The 24449-nt window shown below is 40.5% G+C and overlaps 1 protein-coding gene across 2 annotated transcripts in view; it reads left to right on the plus strand.

Moving 5' to 3' along the window:
• The window catches only part of tun (N-terminal glutamine amidase tungus), a 100853-nt gene that overhangs the window by 29700 nt on the left and 46704 nt on the right, over positions 1-24449 (plus strand). For both annotated transcript variants that reach the window (XR_016546788.1, XM_090370691.1), the window contains exon 3: positions 22499-22552. Coding sequence is in view for 1 of the 2 variants with exons in the window: in XM_090370691.1 (XP_090226817.1) it covers positions 22499-22552 (54 nt within the window). In the remaining variant the exon portion in view is untranslated. The remainder of the gene's footprint in view (positions 1-22498; positions 22553-24449) is intronic.

The following is a 24449-nucleotide window of genomic DNA, read 5'->3' on the forward strand; positions in this document are numbered from 1 at the left end:
TTGTACAGGGAAATAGAGTGGGCCAGTAAATCAGAGAGTCTTATAATGGGGGATTTTAATTTCCCAGATATTGACTGGAATTTGGGGGCTGGTCACTCACTCACTCACTAGCAAGGCTTTTGTGGATTTATTGGATGATTGTTTTCTAAATCAGCATGTTCGGGAGGCAACTAGAGGGAGAAATACTCTTGATTTGATTATCGGTAGTGATTCTTCATGCATTAAGAATCTGCAGATACAGGAACCACTAGGTGGCAGTGATCACAATGTGCTGAAGTGGAATTTACTCAAGGAGGTAACTACCATCAGGGATAAAGGGAAGGGTTATTGCTTTCGTAAAGGCGACTACGATGGTCTGAGACAGTATTTAAATTCTATACAGTGGGACCAACTGTTGATGTTACCAACAGCAAACTCAAAATGGGAAGCATTCAAAGAACTTATCTTGCAAGCTACTAGGCTTTACATACCAAATAAGAAATATTGTTCAAGGTTCAGGCCTAAATGGATGTCAGATAAACTAATGAGACATATGGCAGAGAAGAAAAATGCATGGGATACATATAAATTAACATGTGACATAGAAGCCTATGATAGATATAAGTTGATCTGTAACCAAGTTACAAAGGAGGTTAGGAAGGCAAAGGCAGATTACGAGAAATCTTTGGCAAGGGATGCAAAGAAAAACAGCAAGGAGTTCTTTACTTATGTAAACTCTAGAAGGAAGGGGATGAATCAGATTGGTCCACTTGATATCGATGGTTCAACTGTTCATGATCCTGCTTAGGTAGCTAACAAACTAAATGAATATTTTGCATCTACATTCACACATGAGGAGTTATTCAGTAAGGGGAATACCATAGATGAAGTAAACATTGGCAATGAGCTAGATGATCTTGAAATAATTGAGAGTAAAGTGGAGGAGAAATTGTTGAAGATAAATAGAAGAAAGGCACCTGGGCTCAGCTGGACAGGTATTTCGAACGAACGGAGGTGTGAAGTGGAAGGGTTTTTTTTTTTTTTTTTTTTTTTGGCTGATACTGCATAAGCTTGCTTTCTTGCATCATATGCCTCTACTAATGCTAATTTCCTTCTTGTCAATGAGGGTTATGTCTGGTCTGTTGTGCAGATAATCTTGTCTGTTATTATGGCACAGTTCCAGTATAGTTTGTGAGTAGAGGTGTCTAGTATAGCCTGAGGCTTGTACCTGTAATGCGGTAAACTTTCTTTGATCAGATATTTTTGCTAGCTTCTGATGTATTATCCCAGTGACCTGGTCATGTCTGTGAGTGACCTGGTCACGTATTTATCATCCTGCAGTGATGTGCTGGATTGTTTCTGGGGCAAGGTGGCATCAATGATGTGTCATCTGTTAGCCCGGGGTCCTTGGGGACATATTTCCTGTAGTTGCTGGTGTTGATTACTTGATCATGGATGGAAAGCATGAATCCTTCAGACTCCTGGAAGAGCCTATCCATTCGTGAGCCAAACTTTGGAAACCACCTTATCTATGTAGTCCCGATGGAGTGATTGTAATGTCTGCCATGGAGTGCCTTCTTTGCCCATTGTTCTGGCTTTGTTTCTTCTCTCTGTGCGAGTGTGGTCCTCTTGTTAAGATTGTGTGTTGTGTACCATTTGTCTACCTTTCTTTGGCTTGGTAGATTGGTGCCATGTTTTCCTGAAAGTAATCTCACAGGTTCTTAATCACCTTCCCTTGTTCAGTGAGGTCATTCAGGCCCCTCCCTCTTCTTTTATAGGCTATGGTCAGTCTCTCAATGGCCAACTTCAGGTGGTGTTGGCAGCTCTTGGGCATCATCATTTTGATTGATCGATCTCATAATTTCCTCCAGCTCGGTGTTTGTTTAATCTAAGATCCCAAAGGAGTATGTTAGTATTATTATTATTATTCTTATTGCTCATATTATTTTTCCCTGATTTGGGGATTCCACCTCGTGACTGGTATTGCTACCAGGTACACATGGTGGTTATTGTTATGTCTGGTGTTACTGTTGGTTGAGGAACTCTGACTGTCATACAGGTGTTCAGGATTGTGACTTTCTGAAGTTCCTTGTAAGTGTTCTGTGGGAGATCTATTGCTGCTATTGCCACAGAAAACAATTTGTTTTCTACATCAGCATGTTAGCAACTAGAGGGAGTAATATTCTTGATCTGATTATCGGTAATGATTCTTCATGCATTAAGAATCTGCAGATAAAGAAACCACTAGGTGGCAGTGATCACAGTGTGCTGAAGTGGGATTTACTCAAGAAGGTAACTACCATCAGGCGTAAAGGGAAGGGTTTTTGCTTTCATAAAGGTGACTACGGAGGTCTGAGACAGTATTTAGATTCTATACGGTGGGACAAACTGATGATGTTACCAACAGCAAATTCAAATTGGGAAGCATTCAAAGAATTAATCTTGGAAGCTACTAGGCTTTACATACCAACTAAGAAATATTGTTCAAGGTTTAGGCCTAAATGGATGTCAGATGAACTAATGAGACATTTTTCAGAGAACTAAAATGCATGGGATACATATAAATTAATGGGTGACATGGAAGCCTATGATAGATATAAGCTGGTCTGAAACCAAGCCACAAAGGAGATTAGGCAGGCAAAGGCAGATTATGAGAAATCTTTGACAAAGGATGCAAAGAAAAACAGCAGAGTTCTTTACCTATTTAAACTCTAGAAGGAAAGTGATGAATCAGATTAGGTCACTGGATACTGATGGTTCATCTGTTGATAGTACTGCTCGGGTGACTAACAAACTAATTGAGTATTTTGTATCTACATTCATACATGAGGAGTTATTCAGGGAGGGGAATGGCAGAGGTGAATTAAACTCTGGCAGTGAGCTAGATGATTTTGTAATAACATAAAAAATACACATAAAAAAAAAAAACTAACAAAAAAAAATACAACATAATAAACATAAAAAATTCACCCAGGGTGGATGGGATCTACCCAGTTATATTAAAGGAGGCAGCAAAGGAAGTAAGCAAACCTTTAGCCATAATTATGAGAGCTTCCTTGGATCCTGGACTGGAGATGTGCAAATGTGATGCCAATTCACAAAGGAGGTTCAAAGGGCGACACAAGTAATTCTAGACCTGTGAGTTTAACTTCTGTTCCAGGAAAATTAATGGAGGCACTGGTTAAAGAAGCACTGCAGGATCATCTAGACGAGACTTCACTTATAGCTCGGATACAGCATGGTTTTGTTTAGGGGAAGTCCCGTCTGACAAATCTGATTGGATACTATGATGTGGTCACAAAGGAACTGGATGCAGAGACTTTGATATCATATATTTGGATCTTAAAAAGGCTTTTGATACTGTTGCACATGGAAGACTGCTACACAAATTGGAGCAGTGTGGCATTGGAGGCAAATTGCTGCTATGGATAAAGGGGTGGTTGAATGGGAGAAGACAGAGAGTGGTAATCAATGGACACTGCTCTTCGTGGACTAATGTTATTAGTGGAATCCCTCAGGGTTCAGTGTTGGGTCCATTGTTGTTTTCTGTATTTAATGATATTGATGATGGTATATCAAGCTTAATGTCCAAGTTTGCAGATGATATGAAGATTTGGCAGGGTTGTTAAGGTCACTAATGACAGTATGCTGCTGCTACAGGATCTAGAAAAGTTGAGCAGATGGGCTGATAGGTAGCAAATGAAGTTTAACATTGACAAATATAAAGTACTACATATGGAAAGCAGTAACACCAGAGTAACATATCAACTCTGTGGTATTACACTGCACCAGCGGCTTCCCCTATCTCCGCATAGTGTACGTTGTCATTGTGAAACAGAACACTTTTGAGGTCAGAGATTTAAAAGTGTATGGATATTGTACATGCTTACTGTCGTGTACCGTTGTTCATTTGGTCATTTAGCTGCGGGATCCCTAGTGAAGCCCAACGTTGCCTACACTTGGCACCGTGGAGGCAGACCAGGTACACCAGTATTACAGTTATTTACTCTGGTAGGCCCTGCCACCTAATTTCCTGAAATTTCAGTGGCTAGGACCTATGTTAAAAAAAAAAAAAAAAATGGGGTAGACGCTAGTGGCTTAGATAAGGCCGAGATAGGTTTTAAATGAAGGTTAGGTTAATTTTTTCACATTGGAGTTTAGCGCTTGCAGTTGCGACATTCATGTTCGGTGAGGTAGAGTGGGGGAGAAAGAAGATTGGGAGGGAACAGGTAGCAGTATGGGAACGAAAGAGAAGGTGATCCCAGGAGTGTCAGAGGAGCAAGCCCAACCAGGGGAAGAGGGGGAGGCAGGGGGGATTACACAGAGGCCTATCTCTTTCCCCTCTGTGCCTAGGGATGGGGTTTTGAAAGTGAACGAGGCAAGGGTGCCCAGTTCAGAACACCAGGCAGCATGCTGCAGCAGAGCTGCTGTGGTCATGTCCAGTCGTTGCATCACACATGGGAGAAAGAGTCCCACCCAGAGAGATCATTATCTAGTAGAGTCCGCATAGATGGCGACGGATCGTCTATCCTTTGCGATGGAGGTTCAATACTGAGAGAGAGAGAGAGGTCCCACCATAACGGTCATAGTCTGGTTCAGTTTGGATGTTCATGTGCAGGTAGCATTGGGCTAATGGCATGCATCATTGATTGCAATTTGTGTTCTCCTTCTTGCAAATAAGTCTTCTGCAAATTTGGTGAGTGCACTATACTCATTGAAGCTGTTCAGGAGATGGCATTCCCGGTCCTAAGGTAAGTAAATTAGTCTGGTGATTAGGATTCCACGTAGGTCGTCGTACAGTGGGCATTGGTGCATCAAATGTTGCCAGCTCTTGCATTCCCCACATAAACAGTGTGGGTCCTCCAGGAGCCCAAAGGCTGCAAGTTTTTCATTGACAGTTCTGTGACCTGTCAGGAGATAAGTGGAGTGCAGACCTGGGTGGAGCCAAGTAAGTCATTTAGGGTGAACTTTGTGTATGTCCGGAAGAAATTCCTTGTCACTTCTCCTTTGGTACTGTTTGTCCAGTGGGTTTGCCATTCTTGCTTCAGATACCCCAATAATCGGGTCTTTTCGGTCTTTCTATCATTTGTAGGTTCGATGGTGTAACCCATGAATGTGACGGGCATCCCCGTTAAATAGGTTGTATGACATCCCCTTTAAATAGGTTGTAAGATTTTGATATTGTTGCACATGGAAGACTGCTGCACAAATTGGAACAGTGTGGCATTGGAGGCAAATTGCTGCTATGGATAAAGGGATGATTGAAGGGGAGAAGACAGAGAGTGGTAATCAATGGACACTGCTCATCGTGGACTAATGTTATTAGTGGAGTCCCTCAGGGTTCAGTGTTGGGTCCATTGTTGTTTTCTGTATTTATGAATGATATTGATGATGGTATATCAAGCTTAATGTCCAAGTTTGCAGACGATATAAAGGTTGGCAGGGTTGTTAAGGACACTACTGATGCTATGCTGCTGCTGCTGCTGCAACAGGATCTGTAAAGGTTGAGCAGATGGGCTGAGAGGTAGCAAATGAAGTTTAACATTCACAAATGTAAAGTACTACATATGGGAAACAGTAACCCCACAGCAACGTATCAACTCTGTGGTACTACACTTACAGTGCTAGAGAATGAAAAGGACTTGGGGGTAATTGTGCAGGCAGATATGAAGTTTTCTGAGCAGTGCAGACGGGCTGGAAGAGTAGCCCGTGGTGTCTTGTCAATGATATACAGGAATTTTTCTAGCACGGATAAGGAAGTGATTATTCCCTTGTATAAGGCAATGGTCAGACAAAACCTTGAGTACTGTATACAGGTCTGGAGGCCTTATTTCAAGAAGGATGTAGAGCTGCTGGAACGAGTACAGAGAAGGGAAACAAAATTAGTGAATGCAACAAAGGGTTGCTCTTACAAAGAAAGGCTTAAGTTTTGCAAATTAGTCTCTGGAGACTAGGCACCGGCAAGGTGATCTGATAGAGGTGTATAAAGGTTTGAATGGTTTGAGCATGCTCAATGCTGATGGAAACCTTCCTCTTACTCAGAATAATCACCTGATAGGGCATAAATTCAAATTGAGGAAAGACAGATGTAGGATAGATGTGTGGAAATTTGCCTTTAGCCAGAAGGTAGTTGGTTGGTGGAACAGACTTTCATCCCTTGTGGAAGTTGATAGCCTAAATAAATTTAAGGCTCAGCTGGACAGGTATTTCGAATGAACGGAGGGGTGAAATGGGAGTAGTTTTTTTTTTTTTTTTTTTTTTCAGCTGATGCTGCATAAGCTTGCTTTCTTGTATCATATGCCTCTACTAATGCTAATGACAGGCCACACCTGACAATCTCCAAGTCCAGTGGGAGAATCCCCGCCAGCACCTGCATACTGACAGTCCTGCATGCGTGGGTTATTACACTGACAGTGATAGAGAATGAAAAGGACCTGGGGGTAATTGTGCAGGCAGATATGACGTTTTCTGAGCAGTGCAGATGGTCTGCAAGAGTAGTTCATGGTGTCTTCTCAATGATATACAGGAATTTTTCTAGCAGGGATAAGGAGGTGATTATCCTCTTGTATAAGGCAATTGTCAGGCCATACTTTGAGTACTGTATACAGGTGTGGAGGCCACATTTTAAGAAGGATGTAGAGCTGTTGGAACAAGTACAGAGACGGGCAACGAGATTAGTGAATGGAACAAAGGGTTACTCTTACGAAGAAAGGATTAAGTTTTGCAGATTACAGTGTTTGGAGACTAGGCACCTGCAAGGTGATCTGATTGAGGTGTATAAAGCCTTGAATGGTTTGAGCATGCTCAATGCTGATGGGATTCTTCCTCTTTCTCAGAATAATCACCTGAGAGGGCATAAATTCAAATTGAGGAAAGACAGTTGTAGGATAGATGTGCGGAAGTTTGTCTTTAGCCAGTGAGTAGTTGATTGGTGGAACAGACTTCCATCTTTTGTTGTGGAAGTTGATAGCCTTAATAAATTTAAGGCTGAGCTGTGCAGGTATTTGGAATGAAGGGAGGGGTAAAATGGAAGCAGGTTTTTTTTTTTTGGCTGATGCTGCATAAGCTTTCTTTCTTGCATCGTATGCCTCTACTAATGCTAATACTAAACAGGAGAGATTGCTTCTACAGGGATGGGATACACTTAAATAGAAAGGGTGCAAGAATTTTTGCTGATGCTGTCGAGGCAGAGTTAGATGGGTCGGAAAACTGCTAGTTGGGGGGGATACAAGGACTAATAGATTAACAGTAGCCACTGGCAGAAGTGGAAGTGATTCTTGCACTGCTTCTATTGAAATGAGCAGAAGCCTGAAAAACAAGATGCAGGATATTTCAGAGACTGCTGGGAGTCATTGCGGTACAAGTAAACACATGGGTTGTGTTAGGGTAGCCAAGAATAGAAACAGATGCATGTATACCTGCGTGTACACCAATGCTAGGAGTTTGGTAAATAAATTTGAGGTATTGCTCAAAACATCAAACGCAGATATTGTTGGGATATCAGAGACATGGTGTCACACAGATATAAGGAATGCGGAACTGGAATTTGGGGAATACAATGTGTATAGAAAGGATAGACAGGACAGGAGGGGAGGAGGGGTTATGCTATTAGTTAAGAAACACATAAAGTCCAAGGAAGTGAAGCCAGTCGACATCGATGGACAGGGCAGTGTCGAGTCAGTTTGGTGTGACATAAGCATAGGGAAATCAAAATTGAGAGTAGGAGTGTGCTATAGGCCTAATGACTCTGATGAGTATAATAAGATATTGTACAGGGAAATAGAGTGGACCAGTAAATCAGAGAGTCTTATAATGGGGGATTTTAATTTCCCAGATATTGACTGGAATTTGTGGGTTGGTCACTCACACACTAGCAAGGCTTTTGTGGATTTATTGGATGATTGTTTTCTACATCAGCATGTTCGTGAGGCAACAAGAGGGAGCAATACTCTTGATCTGATTATCAGTAGTGATTCTCCATGCATTAAGAATCTGCAGATAAATGAACCACTAGGTGGCAGTGATCACAGTGTGTTGAAGTGGGATTTACTCAAGGAGGTAACTACCATCAGAGGTAAAGGGAAGGGTTTTTGTTTTTGCAAAGGCGACTATGATGGTCTGAGACAGTATTTAAATTCTATACAGTGGGACCAACTGATGATGTTACCAACAGCAAACTCAAAATGGGAAGCATTCAAGGAACTAATCTTGGAGGCTACCAGGCTTTACATACCAACTAAGAAATATTGTTCAAGATTTAGGCCAAAATGGATGTCAGATGAACTAATGAGACATGTGGCAGAGAAGAAAAATGCATGGGACACATACAAATTAATGGGTGACATGGAAGCCTATGATAGATATAAGTTGGTCTGTAACCAAGTTAGAAAGGAGATTAGGCAGGCAAAGGCAGACTACGAAAAATCCTTGGCAAAGGATGCAAAGAAAAACAGAAAAGAGTTCTTTACCTATTTAAACTCAAGAAGGAAAGGGATGAATCAGATTGGTCCACTGGATATTGATGGTTCAACAGTTGAGGATCCTGCTCAGGTGGCTAACAATCTAAACGAGTATTTTGCATCTACATTCACGCATGAGGAGTTATTCAGGAAGGACAATGATGTAGGTAAAGTAAACATTGGCAGTGAGCTGGATGATTTTGTAATAACTGAGAGAAAAGTGGAGGAGAGATTGTTGAGGATAAACATAAAAAAGGCACCTGGGGTGGATGGGATCTATCCAGTTACATTAAAGGAGGCAGCAAAGGAAGTAAGCAAACCCCTAGCCATAATTATGAGAGCTTCTTTGGACTCAGGGGAGGTATCCATAGACTGGAGATGTGCAAATGTAACCCCAATTCACAAAGGAGGATCAAAGGCTGACACAAGTAATTATAGACCTGTTATTTTAACTTCTGTTCCAGGTAAATTAATGGAGGCACTGGTTAAAGAAACACTGCAGGATCATCTAGATAAGAATTCAGTTATAGCTCAGACGCAGCATGGTTTTGTTAAGGGCAGGTCTTGCCTGACCAATTTGATTGGATACTATGATGTAGTCAGAAAAGAACTGGATGCAGGGAATAACTTTGATATTATATTTTTGGATCTTAGAAAGGCTTTTGATACTGTTGCACATGGAAAACTGCTGCACAAATTGGAGCAGTGTGGCATTGGAGGCAAATTGCTGCTATGGATAAGGGGATGGTTGAGTGGCAGAAGACAGAGAGTGGTAATCAATGGACACTGCTCAATGTGGACTAATGTTATTAGTGGAGTTCCTCAGGGTTCAGTGTTGGGTCCATTGTTGTTTTCGGTGTTTATGAATGATATTGATGATGGGATATCAAGTTTAATTTCCAAGTTTGCATATGATACAAAGTTGGCACGGTTGTTAAGGACACCACTGACGCTATGCTGCTGCAACAGGATCTGGAAAGGTTGAACAGATGGGCTGAGAGGTGGCAAATGAAGTTTAACATTGACAAATGTGAAGTACTACATATGGGAAACAGTAACCCCAGAGCAACGTATCAACTCTGCGGTACTACACTGACAGTGGTGGAGAATGAAAAAGGACCTGGGGGTAATTGTGCAGGCAGATATGAAGTTCTCTGAGCAGTGCAGACGAGCTGCAAGAGTAGCTCATGGTGTCTTGTCAATGATATACAGGAATTTTTCTAGCAGGGATAAGGAGGTGATTATTCCATTGTATAAGGCAATGGTTAGGCCACATCTTGAGTACTGTATACAGGTCTGGAGGCCTCATTTCAAGAAGGATGTAGAGCTGCTGGAACGGGTACAGAGAAGGGCAACAAGATTAGTGAATGGAACAAAGGGTTGCTCTTACGAAGAAAGGCTTAAGTTTTGCAAATTACAGAGTCTGGAGACTAGGCACCGGCGAGGTGATCTGATAGAGGTGTATAAGGCTTTGAATGGTTTGAGCATGCTCAGTGCCAATGGGATTCTTCATCTTTCCCAGAATAATCAGCTCAGAGGGCATAAATTCAAATTGAGGAAGGACGGATGTCGGATAGATGTGCGGAAATTTGCCTTTGGCCAGCGGGTGGTTGGTTGGTGGTACCGACTTCCATCACTTGTTGTTGAAGTTGATAGCCTAAACAAATTTAAGGATCAACTGGACAGGTATTTCGTGTGAACGGAGGGGTGAAATGGGAGTGGTGTGTTTTTTTTTTTTTTTTTGGCTGATGCTGAATAAGCTTGCTTTCTTGCATCATATGCCACTACTAATGCTAATGCTAAATCTCGCATTCCCAGTACTAGTATGCCCACAATGAAAGCAACGCGGAGATAGGGTAACCCCTGGTGCTGCTAGACATCAATACTTTCGCTTTTATGAGCCATGCATTGGAAGCAATTTTATCTATGTGATCTTGATGGAGATCATTGTAGTGTCTTCTTTGCCCATCTTTCTAGCTTCTTTTGTGCCGTCTGGGTGGGAGGCGACTCCTCGCTTAGTGTTGGGGTATGGGGGTAGGAGTGGGATATACTGCTTGTCTATTTTCCTTATGGCCTGGTAGAGTGCTACTGTGTGTTTCTGCAAGTAATCCTTCAGTTAGCAATTGCTGTTTTCTGTTGCTCGATGAGGTCTATCAGTCCCCTCCTCCTTCTTTCTGAGCTATTGTCAGTCTCTCCCCTGGCTGACTTCGGGTGGTGTTGGCAGCTCTTGGTCATCATTGTCCTTGTCTTTCTTATGATATCCTCCTGCTCGGTGTTAGTCCAATCAATCACCCCAAAGGAGTGTGTTAGCATTGGGACTGCATAGATGTTCCCTTTAACTGTGTTCCCTCCATTCAGCTTTGCTTTCAGCAGGCTTTTTAGTCTGTGATGATATTTTTAGTCAGGCAGGACTTGATTTCCTTGTGCTCTAACTGTTGAGCCTGCATCATCCCCAGGTATTTGTAGGTATCTCCATCTGTCATGGCTTTGATCTCTTATTATTATTATTATTAGTAGTAGTAGTAGTATAGGAAGTATTGGCAAATGATGCTAGAAAGCAAGTTTATACAGCATCGGTAAGAAAAAAAAAAAAAAAAAATCTGTCCGCCTCATTTTTATATCATCTCTAATAATATGCTTAATTCTTCCTTAAAATATTTGTTAAAACTACCCTCTTCAACAACACCAGATGGTAGGTTGTTTTAACAATCAGTTACTCTCTGGCTTAAACAAATTTTTGCTCATATATCCTGCTGCCATGTTTTCAGTTTAAGTTTATGTCCCCTTATATGTATTAGCATTAGTAGAGGCATTTGATGCAAGAAAGCAAGCTTATGCAGCATCAGCCAAAAAAAAAAAAAAAGTAAAATAAATAAATAAAAAATAACCACTTCCACTTCACCCCTCTGTTCGTTCGAAATACCTGTCCAGCTGAGCCTTAAACTTATTTAGGCTATCAACTTCCACGACAAGGGATGGAAGTCTGTTCCACCTACCAACTACCTGCTGGCTAAAGGCAAATTTCCACACATCTATCCTACATCTGTCTTTCCTCAATTTGAACTTATGCCCTCTCAGGTGATTACTCTGAGCAAGAGGAAGAATCCCATCAGCATAGAGCATGCTCAAACCATTCAAGGCTTTGTACACCTCTATCAGATCACCTCGCTGGTGCCTAGTCTCCAGACACTGTAATTCGCAAAACTTAAGCCTTTCTTCGTAAGGGCACTCCTTTGTTCCATTCACTAATCTTGTTGCTCTTCTCTGTACTCGTTCCAGCAGCTCTACATCCTTCTTGAAATGAGGCCTCCAGGCCTGTATACAGTACTCTAGGTGTGGCCTGACCATTGCCTTATACAAGGGAATAATCAATCACCTCCTTATCCCTGCTAGAAAAGTTCCTATATATCATTGACAATACACCATGAGCTACTCTTGCAGCCCTCTGCACGGCTCAGAGAACTTCATATCTGCCTGCACAACCACCCCCAGGTCCCTTTCATTCTCTACCACTATCAGTGTAGTACCACACAGTTGATACGTTGCTCTGGGGTTGCTGTTTCCCATATGTAGTACTTTACATTTGTCAATGTTAAACTTCATTTGCTACCTCTCAGCCCATCTGCTCAACCTTTCCAGATCCTGTTGCAGCAGCATAGTGTCAGTAGTGTCCTTGACAACCCTGCCAACCTTCGTATCTTCTGCAAACTTGGACATTAAGCTTGATATACCATCATCAATATAATTTATAAATACAGAGAACAATAAAGGACCCAATACTGAACCCTGAGGGACTCCACTAATAACATTAGTCCACGAAGAGCAGTGTCCATTGATTACCACTCTCTGTCTTCTCCCCCTCAACCACCCCTTTATCCTTAGCAGCAATTTGCCTCCAATGCCACACTGCTCCAATTTGTGCAGCAGTCTTCCATGTGCAACATTATCAAAAGCCTTTCTAAGATTCAAGTATATAATATCAAAGTTATTCCCTGCATCCAGTTCTTTTGTGACTGCATCATAGTATCCAATCAAATTGGTCAGGCAAGACTTCCCCTTAACAAAACCATGCTGTGTCCGAGCTGTAACTGAAGTCTTGTCTAGATGATCCTGCAGTGCTTCTTTAACCAGTGCCTCCATTAATTTTCCGGGAACAGAATTTAAACTCACAGGTCTATAATTACTTGTGTCAGCCTTTGATCCTCCCTTGTGAATTGGAGTCACATTTGCACATCTCCAGTCCATGGGTACCTACCTCCCCTGAGTCCAAGGAAGCTCTCATAATTATGGCTAAGGGTTTGCTTACTTCCTTTGCTGCCTCCTTTAATATAACTGGATACATCCCATCCACCCCAGGTGCCTTTCTTGTGTTTATCTTCAACAATTTCTCCTCCACTTTACTCTCATTTATTACAAGATTCTCTAGCTTACTGCTAGAGTTGAATACACCTCTGGCATTCCCCTCGCTGAATAACTCCTCATGTGTGAATGTCGATGCAAAATATTCATTTAGTTTGTTAGCTACCTGAGCAGGGTCATCAACAGTTGACCCATCGATATCAAGTGGGCCAATCTGATTCATCCCCTCCCTTTTAGAGTTTACATAAGTAAAGAACTCTTTGCTGTTTTTCTTCACATCCCTTGCCAAGGATCTCTCGTAATCTGCCTTCGCCTGCCTAACCTCCTTTGTAACTTGGTTACAGATCAACTTGTATCTATCATAGGCCTCTGTGTCACATGTTAATTTGTATGTATCCCATGCATTTGGTATGTAAAGCCTAGTAGCTTGCAAGATAAGTTCTTTGAATGCTTCCCATTTTGAATTTGCTGTTGGTAACATCATCAGTTGATCCCACTGTATAGAATTTAAATACTGTCTCAGTCCATCGTAGTCGCCTTTACGAAAGCAATACCCCTTCCCTTTACCCCTAATGGTAGTTACCTCTTTGAGTAACTCCCACTTCAGAACACTGTGATCACTGCCACCTAGTGGTTCATTTATCTGCAGATTCTTAATGCATGAAGAATCACTACTGATAATCAAATCAAGAGTATTACTCCTGGTTGCCTCCCGAACATGCTGATGTTGAAAACAATCATCCAGTAAATCCACAAAAGCCTTGCTAGTAAGTGAGTGAGTGACTAGCCCCCAAATTCCAGTCAATATCTGGGAAATTAAAATCCCTCATTATAAGACTCTCTGATTTACTGGCCCACTCTATTTCTCTGTACAGTTTCTTATTATACTGATCAGAGTCATTAGGCATATAGCACACTCCTACTCTCAATTTTGATCTCTCAATGCTTATGTCACACCAAACTGACTCGACACTGCACTGTCCAGTGATGTCGACTGGCTTCACTTCCTTGGATTTTATGTGTTTCTTAACTAATAGCATAACCCCTCCTCCCTTCCTATTGTCTGAGAAAGAGTTATGATACCATCATCCTTAAGTTTACTTACTCCATTTAAAGGCTTTAAACACTTCACTCAGGTCTCCTTTCAAGTGTCTAGTTTCCAAGTGCTGCAAGTTGCAGAACCAAACTTTTTGGTGGTAAGAGTGCCCTTTTGTGTTCTTCGCTAATATGGTTGTTCTTCTCTGCACCTTTTTCAAGCGATCAACATTATTCTTAAAATGAGACTTCCAGACATGAATTCAGTAAACAACGTGTGGCCTAACCTTGATTGCTTTCTCTATTGTCTTATGCAGTGGGATAATCACCTCCATGTAGCTACTTGCAAAGTTGCAATATATTATTGACCTCCCCCCTGCAAGCTGTTTTAGCTTGTCATCACTGATCAGAGAACTTCACGGCAGACTGTACAGTTATCCCTAGATCTCCTTTATTCTCCATCACCAATAAATGTGCTAAGGCTGTTCAAGAGCAGATGGGCTGAGAGGTGGCAAATGAAGTTTAACATTGACAAATGTAAAGTACTACACATGGGAAACAGCAACCCCAGAGCAACGTATCAACTCTGTGGTACTACACTGAAAGTGGTAGAGAATGAAAGGGACCTGGGGGTTGGTTGTGCAGGCAGATATGAAGTTTTCTGAGCAGAGCAGACAGGCTGCAAGAGTAGCTCATGGTGTATTGTCAATGATATATCGGAATTTTTCTAGCAGGGATAAGGAGGTGATTATTCCCTTGTATAAGGCAACGGTCAGGCCACACCTAGAGTACTGTATACAGGTCTGGAGGACTCATTTCAAGAAGGATGTAGAGCTGCTGGTACGAGTACAGAGAAGGGCAACAAGATTAGTGAATGGAACAAAGGGGTGCTCTTACGAAGAAAGGCTTAAGTTTTGCAAATTACAGTGTCTGGAGACTAGGCACCAGCGAGGTGATCTGATAGAGGTGTATAAAGCTTTGAATGGTTTGAGCATGCTCAATGCTGATGGGATTCTTCCTCTCGCTCAGAATAATCACCTGAGAAGGCATAAATTCAAATTGAGGAAAGACAGATGTAGGATAGACGTGCGGAAATTTGCCTTTAGCCAGCGGGTGGTTGGTTGGTGGAACAGACTTCCATCCATTGTCATGGAAGTTGATAGCCTAAATAAGTTTAAGACTCAGCTGGACAGGTATTTTGAACGAACAGAGGGGTGAAGTGGAAGTGGTTTTTTTTTTTTTTTTTTTTTTTTGGCTAATGCTGCATAAGCTTGCTTTCTTGCATCAAATGCCTCTACTAATGCTAATGCTAAAGAGAAGAATGTTGCATATCGTAAATGGCTTGTTTCTAATACTTCAGTTTCATTTTCTTGCCTACACCAAAGCTCGCAACAATTGTAAAGCAGTTATTAATCATTCCAAACAGGAGTTTGAACAGGCTAAGAGTCTAACTTACTTCTTGCCCTAATTGTAGCCGAGCATTCTGGTCTCTTGCCAAAGCTATTGGCCGCAACTTTTGCCTATCTTTGCTCCCACTTCTGTCCAAACCAGATGGTTCTCTTGTCACTTCAGCCAAAGATAAAGCTGACCTGCTAGCATCCCATTTTTCTTCCAACTCATAATGATCTTGGTAAAACGCCTCCCACCATTCCCAACACACTCCATTCAATGCCTCCTGTGGTCTTCCCTCAAAAGGATGTCAGAAGAATTTTGAAGAATCTTGATGCTAAGAAAGCTCCAAGTCCTGATGGTATTTCTCCACTTGTTCTCAAAACCTGTGCTCCTGAACTTACTCCTATTCTTTGCCACCTTTTTCACTTTCTTATTCCAAAGGTGTTTTTCCTTCTGCTTAGAAATTTGCTCATATCCAGCCAGTTCCTAAAAAGGGTGACAAATCCCTCCCATCCAGTTATCGTCCCATTGCAATTACTTCTAATGTTTCCAAAGTACTGGAGAAATCAATTAACCGCCAACTCTTAAACTACCTAGAAACCTTTCATCTGATCAACGATTGTCAGTATGGATTACGTCATTGTCGATCCACTGATGATATTCTGGCTTATGTTACCCATTTATGGACTAATTCAATGGAACGGTTCGGTGAAACACAAGTAGTTGCTCTTGATAGCTCAAAGGCTTTCGATCGTGTTTAGCATAAAGGTCTTCTAAACAAGCTTCCATTTTATGGTTTGCCAACTGTTTTTAGTAATTGGTTATCCAGTTTTCTCTCTGATCACTCACTGAGGGTGATGATAGATGGCTCACTGTCTTCTAACTTCTCCAGTAATGCCGGTGTCCCCCAAGGTTCAGTTCTTTCCCCCACTCTTTTCCTGTTGTATATTAATGACCTTCTTCCATTGACTGGAAATCCTATCCATAGTTTTGCCGATGACGGCACATTGCATTCTACTTTCCATTTTGAGAAACCTTGCCCTGCTCATTAGCTTCAACTTCTCGAAAATATGCTACCAGTTTCTTAAATGCCGATCTTCAGGTAATTCTCCAGTGGGGCAAAGACAACTTAGTTGATTTCAAACCTTCTAAAACTCAGTCTTGTCTTATATCTCGCAAAAAGATTCTTTTGCTCCTATGCTTATCTATAGTGACACTCCGATTTCTAGGGAAAATGATATATCTCTCTTGGGGATTACCCTGACTTCTAATCTCTCTTGGCACAAGCACATTACAAATATTGCTTCCTCTGCATCAAAAAAACTTGGTTTTGCTCTCGCCATTACTTTTCTTCCAAACAGCTGTTAACTCTGTATAAATCGGAAATCTGCCCTGCCATGATATATTGTTCCCACATATGGGGTGGTACCCCCCCCAAAACTGCCCTCAGGCTTCTTGATTCCATTCAGAAGAGGGCAGTTAGCATTAGCATTAGTAGAGGCATTTGATGCAAGAAAGCAAGCTTATGCAGCATCAGCCAAAAAAAAAAAAAAAAAAACACTTCCACTTCACCCCTCTGTTTGTTTGAAATTCCTGTCCAGCTGAGCCTTAAAGTTATTTAGACTATCAACTTCCACGACAAGGGATGGAAGTCTGTTCCACCGACCAACCACCTGCTGGCTAAAGGCAAATTTCCGCACGTCTATCCTACATCTGTCTTTCTTCCCTCTCAGGTGATTATTCTTAGCAAGAGGAAGAATCCCATCAGCATTGAACATGCTCAAACCATTCAAGGCTTTATACACCTCTATCAGATCACTTCGCTGGTGCCTAGTCTCCAGACACTGTAATTTGCAAAATTTAAGCCTTTCTTCGTAAGAGCACCAATTTGTTCCAATCACTAATCTTGTTGCCCTTCTCTGTATTCGTTCCAGCAGCTCTACATCTTTCTTGAAATGAGGCCTCCAGACCTGTATACAGTACTCTAGGTGTGGCCTGACCATTGCTTTATACAAGGGAATAATCACCTCCTTCTGCTAGAAAAGTTCCTATATATCATTGACAATACACCATGAGCTACTCTTGCAGCCTGTCTGCACTGCTCAGAGAACTTCATATCTGCCTGCACAACCACCCCCAGGTCCCTTTCATTCTCTACCACTGTCAGTGTAGTAACACGGAGTTGATACGTTGCTCTGGGGTTGCTGTTTCCCATATGTAGTACTTTACATTTGTCAATGTTAAACTTCATTTGCCACATCTCAGCTCATCTGCTCAACATTTCCAGATCCTGTTGCAGCAGTATAGTGTCAGTAGTGTCCTTGGCAACCCAGCCAACCTTCGTATCATCTGCAAACTTGGACATTAAGCTTGATATACCATCTTCAATATCATTTATAAATACAGAAAACAATAATGGACCCAACACTGAACCCTGAGGGACTCCACTAATAACATTAGTCCACAATGAGCAGTGTCCATTGATTACCACTGTCTTCTCCCCCTCACCACCAATTTATCCATAGCAGCAATTTGCCTCCAATGCCACACTGCTCAAATTTGTGCAGCAGTCTTCCATGTGCAACAGTATCAAAAGCCTTTCTAAGATCCAAGTATATAATATCAAAGTTATTCCCTGCATCCAGTTCTTTTGTGACTGCATCATAGTATCCAATCAAATTGTTCAGGCAAGACTTCCCCTTAACAAAACCATGCTGTGTCCGAGCTATAACTGAAGTCTAGTCTAGATGATCCTGCAGTGCTTCTTTAACCAGTGCCTCCATTAATTTTCCTGCAACAGAAGTTAAACTTACAGGTCTATAATTACTTGTGTCAGGCTTTGATCCTCCTTTGTGAATTGGAGTCACATTTGCATATCTCCAGTCTGTGGGTACCTCCCCTGAGTCCAAGGAAGCTCTTATAATTATGGCTAAGGGTTTGCTTACCTCCTTTGCTGCCTCCTTTAATATAACTGGATAGATCCCATCCACCCCAGGTGTCTTTCTTGTGTTTGTCTTCAACAATTTCTCCTCCACTTTACTGTCAGTTATTACAAGATTCTCTAGCTTACTGCCAGAGTTGAATACACCTCTGGCATTTCCATCGCTGAATAACTCCTTATGTGTGAATGTCGATGCAGAATAATCATTTAGTTTGTTAGCTGCCTGAGCAGGATCATCAACAGTTGACCCATCGATATCAAGTGGACCAATCTGATTCATCCCCTTCCTTCTAGAGTTTACATAAATAAAGAACTATTTGCTGTTTTTCTTTGCATCCCTTGCCAAATATTTCTCGTAATCTGCCTGCGCCTTTGTAACTTGGTTACAGATCAACTTGTATCTATCGTTGGCTTCTGTGGCTCGTGTTAATTTGTATGAATCCCATACATTTTTCTTCTCTGCCATATGTCTCATTAGTTCATCTGACATCCATTTAGGCCTAAAGCTTGAACAGTATTTCTTAGTTGGTATGTAAAGCCTAGTAGCTTCCAAGATAAGTTCTTTGAATGCTTCCCATTTTGAATTTGCTGTTGGTAACATCATCAGTTGGTCCCACTGTATAGAATTTAAATACTGTCTCAGTCCATCATAGTCGCCTTTACGAAAGCAATAACCCTTCCCTTTACCCCTAATGGTAGTTACCTCTTTGAGTAAATCCCACTTCAACACACTGTTATCACTGCCACCTAGTGGTTCATTTATCTGCAGATTCTTAATGCATGAAGAATCACTACTGATAATCAAATCAAGAGTATTATTCCCTCTGGTTGCCTCCTGAACATGCTGATGTTGAAAACAATCATCCAATAAATCCACAAAAGTCTTGCTAGTTTGTGAGTGACCAGCCCCCAAATTCCAGTCAATATCTGGGAAATTAAAATCCCCCATTATAGAACTCTCTGATTTACGGGCCCACTCTATTTCCCTGTACAATTTCTTATTATACTCATCAGAGTCATTAGGCATATAGCACACTCCTACTCTCAATTTTGATCTCCCAATGCTTATGTCACACCAAACTGAATCGACACTGCACTGTCCAGTGATGTCGACTGGCTTCACTTCCTTGGATTTTATGTGTTTCTTAATTAATAGCATACCCCCTCCTCCCTTCCTATCCTATCTATCCTTTCTGTAGACGTTGTACTCCCCAAATTCCAATTCTGCATTCCTGATATCTGTGTGACACCACGTCTCTGAAATCCGAACAATATCTGCCTTCGATGTTTTGAGCAATACCTCAAATTCATCAAATTTATTTACTAAACTCCTTGCATTGGTGTACACTCAAGTATACATGCACCTGTTTCTATTCTTAGCTACTCTAACACAATCCATGTGTTTACTTGTACCGCAATGGCTCCCAGCAGTCTCTGAAATATCCTGCATCTTGTTTTTCAGGCTTTTGCTCATTCCAATAGACGCAGTGGAAGAATCTCTTTCACCTCTGTCAGTGGCTACTGTTAATCTATTAGTCTTTGTCTCCCCCCCAAGCTAGCATGTTTCCGACCCACCTAACACTGCCTCGATAGCATCAGCAAATATTCTTGCACCCTTTCTTAGGTTTCACCCGTTAGGTTAATTAATGATTCATCTCTAACAGTCTCTCCACTTGCTGTCTCATAGATGTACTGTTTCTGCTGCATGCCTCTTCTACAGATACTTCCATGGGCACTGTTCTTCTGAATTGGCTTCTATAATTCTCGCTCTCTCTTTCAAAAACAGTCCAAACACGTGCCGCCACCGGCGAACATCCATTTACTGTCCCACATCAAACTCACAGAACCAACTTTTCAGCTTCCTCGTTTATTCATTCAACTGCTGTTTTTCTGGAACAACCTTCCTTCATATGTATTTCCTGAAAATTAGTCTACAGAAGTTCAAGTCCAATGTTAACAAATATCTTCTTTCGTCTTCTCAACCTCGAACCCAAGCACGGTACTAAGTACTATAGGTTATACCTCTCGTGTTTGGGGTTTACATAAAAAAAAAAAAATCACCTTGAGTGGTATGTTTTTCTGAGATGACTGCTGCAGTAGTATCATGTGCACTAGTACCTTGTATTTACCATTGTTAATTCTCACTCCATTTCCATAATTTTTTTAGGTCTTGCTGCAGTAAGATGCCCTGATGCCTGTCATTAGCCACCTCCCCCTCCCCAACCTTTGTATTGTTTGCAAACCTAGACAGTAATTTGAGGTGCCTTCATCAGTATTGTTAATAAATATTCTAAATAGTAAAGGGGTACAGCATTAAACTCTGAGGAGCCCACTAATAACTATAGTCCAAGAAGAGCAATGCCCATTTATGGATGCTTGAGTGGCAGAAAACACTCAATGTTTTCTGCCACTCAACCATCCCTTTAGCACTAATTTTCATCTATTGATCCTGCTCCAATTTGTATGGTAGTCTTTCCTGTGGAATGGTACCAAAAGTTTTTGATACCCCACTCCCCAACAACAAACCCATGCTGTATAATTCCAATCCTGTTGAGATGATCCTTCAGTACTTCTTTAACTACTGACTCCATTCATTATTTTCCTTGGAACATAAGTCAAGCTTACAGGTGCTATAATTGCTCATGTTGCCTCTTGATTCCCTTTATGAATAGGATAGATATTGGTTCATTTCCAATCTGAATCCAAGGATACGCTCATAATTATGGCCAAGGGTTTGTTTACCTGTTTTGCTGCTTCCTTTAATAGAACTGCAACTCAACCCTGGGTGCATTATTTACTTTAAGCTCTAGCAGTTTCTCTTTTGCTTTTTTCTTAGTTATAACAATCATTTAGCTTCCCAGTTATAACTTAATGTACTTGTGGTGTTTCCATCCTGAAAAACTTCTTCATGCATGAATATAGCTGCAAAATATTTATCTACTTTTCAGAAATCTGAGCAGGATCATCAGTAATTATGCCAATTATATCTATTGGGCCAGTGTTGTTGATCCCTTTCCTTTTAGTTTTAACTAAAGTTAAAGGAACAAAGAATTCTTTGCTCCTTTTCTTTGCATCCTTTTAGCCAAAGACTTCTGATAATCTTGCCTGAGCTTACTCTTGGTGACCAGATTGCAGACTAGTCCATGCTTATTGTAAGATTCCATTTCACCTGCTAATTTATATAAATCGTATATTTTTCTTCTCTACCACTAATCTTGTCATTCGTCTGACATCCATTGTTCAAGCTCTAAACCTTGAACAATATCTGTTAGTTGATGTAAGAATTTTAGAAGCCTCTCTGATTACTTTCCTGAATGCTTCCCATTTGGAATTTGCAGTTGGTAACATCATCAGTTTGTCCCACTGAAAGGAACTTTACTGTCCAAGGTCTACTCCCCTGCCTGGCAGGTGGAGGGGGTAGATGGATCCCTGTCTCCTTCCCCCCTGCCACCTGCTTCTGCCTTGTGGGGCATGCGCCTGCCTCACTGACTTTCTGGGGTTGCTTTCTCTATCGTCTCCATACCTCTCTTTACCCCCCAGACTTCAGTCACCTCTTCTACTCTGTCTAACTTGCCAGTGTATGCCCCACACAATTTATCAAATTAATAATGCCCAAGTTTAAACCATGGTTACATAAACCTCTCTTAGCCTTTTCTATTCTAGCATTTATCCCCCCCCTCTTTTTTTTTCCACATAGGCCCTTGCCACTGAAATCTTCAGAAACTAGGTGGCAGGTCCTGCCAGAGTACAAAATAAAATCTACTGGGTACCTGACCTGCCTCCCTGTGGCAAAGTCTGGTAATGGTGGGGAGCAATGGTATACAACACTACACATCCTTTCACTCCCTACACAATTTTTAAAATCTGTAGCCTATACAGAGTACACAACACTGAGATGGGGAAATCCTTGGTGCTGTCAGACAACTAACACACTTTTCACTTGTCCAAGATCTCTGTAGTTGCCTTTAAGAAGCAAAATCCCGTCAGTTTAGTCTGTCAGTAGTTATATCTCTGTTGTAAATTCCACATCAATATCATTATGTTCACCTGTGCATAGTAGTTCCTTTCTCTGCATATTCTTAATCTGTACAGAGTTTTTGCTGTTAATCAGATCCAGAATATTGCTTTCTCTTGCTGCCTCTGTAATATGCTGGCATAATCCAGTCATCCAGTAAATCCAGAAAAGTTCTACTACTTTGTGAGAATTTTTAAAATTTCTGTTTTAAAGATGAAAGTCTGAATTAAGAATAATTATAACCATTATAATAATTTTTTTTTTTTTTTTTTTTTATGTTTTAAAAATGGAGTAACTTATTTTGTAATTTATTGTTAGGTACCCCTTTGGGGACAAAAAACTGGAACTGGAGAAGACCATTTAGCTGTTTGGGTAAGTTGAATAATTGCTGTATTGATAGTTTAGTGCAGTGGTGCACAAACTTATTTTGCTCGCAACCCCCTTTATTAAATATAAAATTGATGCGACCCCCATGTAAATACAGAGGTGGGATGACCAGATTTTTAGAGAAAAAATAGCATTTTATAAATTATAGAGTAGACAATTTTATTCGAGTACCGAGAAAGGAATAAAACATTTCTTTCTTTTTAATTTGCACATTAAAATAATTGCTTAATTGAATACAGTAAAAAAACAAATCAAATTCTTATTCTTCAATTAAAATTACAAACCAATAAAAAACGAATAATAGCAAAACAATAAAAAAACGAATAATAGCAAAACAATAAAAAAATGAATAATAGCAAAACAATAAAAAATTAACAATAACAAAACAATTAATGAGAAGGATGAGCATGAATAACCGATAATATTTGGTCCATATTTGGCTCAATATTTGAAATTGCTAATCTCATGTCATCTTCTGGGTCAAGTGCTGTTTTATTTTTATAGCTGTTAATTTTGAGAAACCAACCTAACATAAATATGTAGACCCGAAAGGTAGAAATGTTCATATCGCCATTTTTGATAATTCTGGATACTCGTATCGAAGAGAAAGCCAAAATTTTTCACAAGTCGTAATGTTGAAATGAGCACGTACTGCTTCGTCACACGACAGGTCGATAAGATCTTCCTTTTGCACAATGGTAATTTCGGGGCATGAAGAAATATCAAAAGCAAAGGGATCACGAATCCAATACAACTTTTTTTTCTGAAGAAACATGAAATCGTTTGGAAAAATTCTTAATTAGCATTGTCAGGTGGGTGGCAATGATATCTCTAAATTGTAACATGTCAATATTACTGCTATTAACAAAATCAGAAAAACATGGGACCATTTCAATGTTATTACGCTCAAATTCAGTTTTCCGAAGATTAAGCTTCCCTTTGAAAGCTTCTAGTATTAATGAGTATTAATATATTTGTTCCCTGTCCTTGAAGACTTAAATTTAAATCATTAAGTTTTTCAAATATATCAACAAGGTAACTAAGTTTTCCAAGCCATTTTTGATTTGTAAACAATTGGGAAAGGTTCTGATTTGTATCTGATAAAAACAAAACTTCATGTTTGAGGTCAAAAAGACGTCGCAACACTTTACCACTGGACAACCACGTCACTCTCATATATAAAAGAAGCGTTTCATAAGCGGATCCCATTTCATTACAAAGTATAGTGAAAATTCTGCTATTTAAGATTCTACTTTTAATAAAATTGATCACACTTACTGCATCTTTCAAAACTTCGTACAAATCAGTTTGCATTTCCTTCACTACTAATGCTTCCCTATGTATAATGCAATGATTAAAAACTGTATTTGGAGCAACTTCCTTTACTTTGCCCTTTAAACCTCTATTTTCTCCTGTTAATGCAGCTGCACCATCAGTACAAATCGCAACACAGTTCTTCCACGTCAGATTATTTGTTTGAAAGAAAATATTTATAACATCAAAAATATTCTCGCCCATCATTCTTCCTTCCAAAGCTTTGCAAAATAGAAAATCCTCCAAAATATCTCCCTCGTAGCAGTATCTGACATATACAATTAGTTGAGCAAGGTTTGAAATATCTGTGGATTCATCTAACTGCATTGCAAAAATTGGACTTTCTCTCAATCGATTTAATAAATTGAATTTTATGTTGTCCGTGATAACTGCAATACACCGCGAGACTGTGTCTCTGGACAGAGGAATGGTTTTTAAATTGTTGATGTACTTTTCTCCATGCATAATTGAAATCATTTTTATTGCAGAAGGGAGAACAAGGGATTTAGCAATAGTATGTGATTTCAAATTTTTTCCTATTAAATACGAAACTTCTAACAATGCCGTT

The sequence above is a fragment of the Mastigoproctus giganteus genome, chromosome 3 (assembly GCF_048544385.1).
Source record: "Mastigoproctus giganteus isolate SK-2022 chromosome 3, ASM4854438v1, whole genome shotgun sequence".
NCBI classification, from domain to species: domain Eukaryota; kingdom Metazoa; phylum Arthropoda; class Arachnida; order Uropygi; family Thelyphonidae; genus Mastigoproctus; species Mastigoproctus giganteus.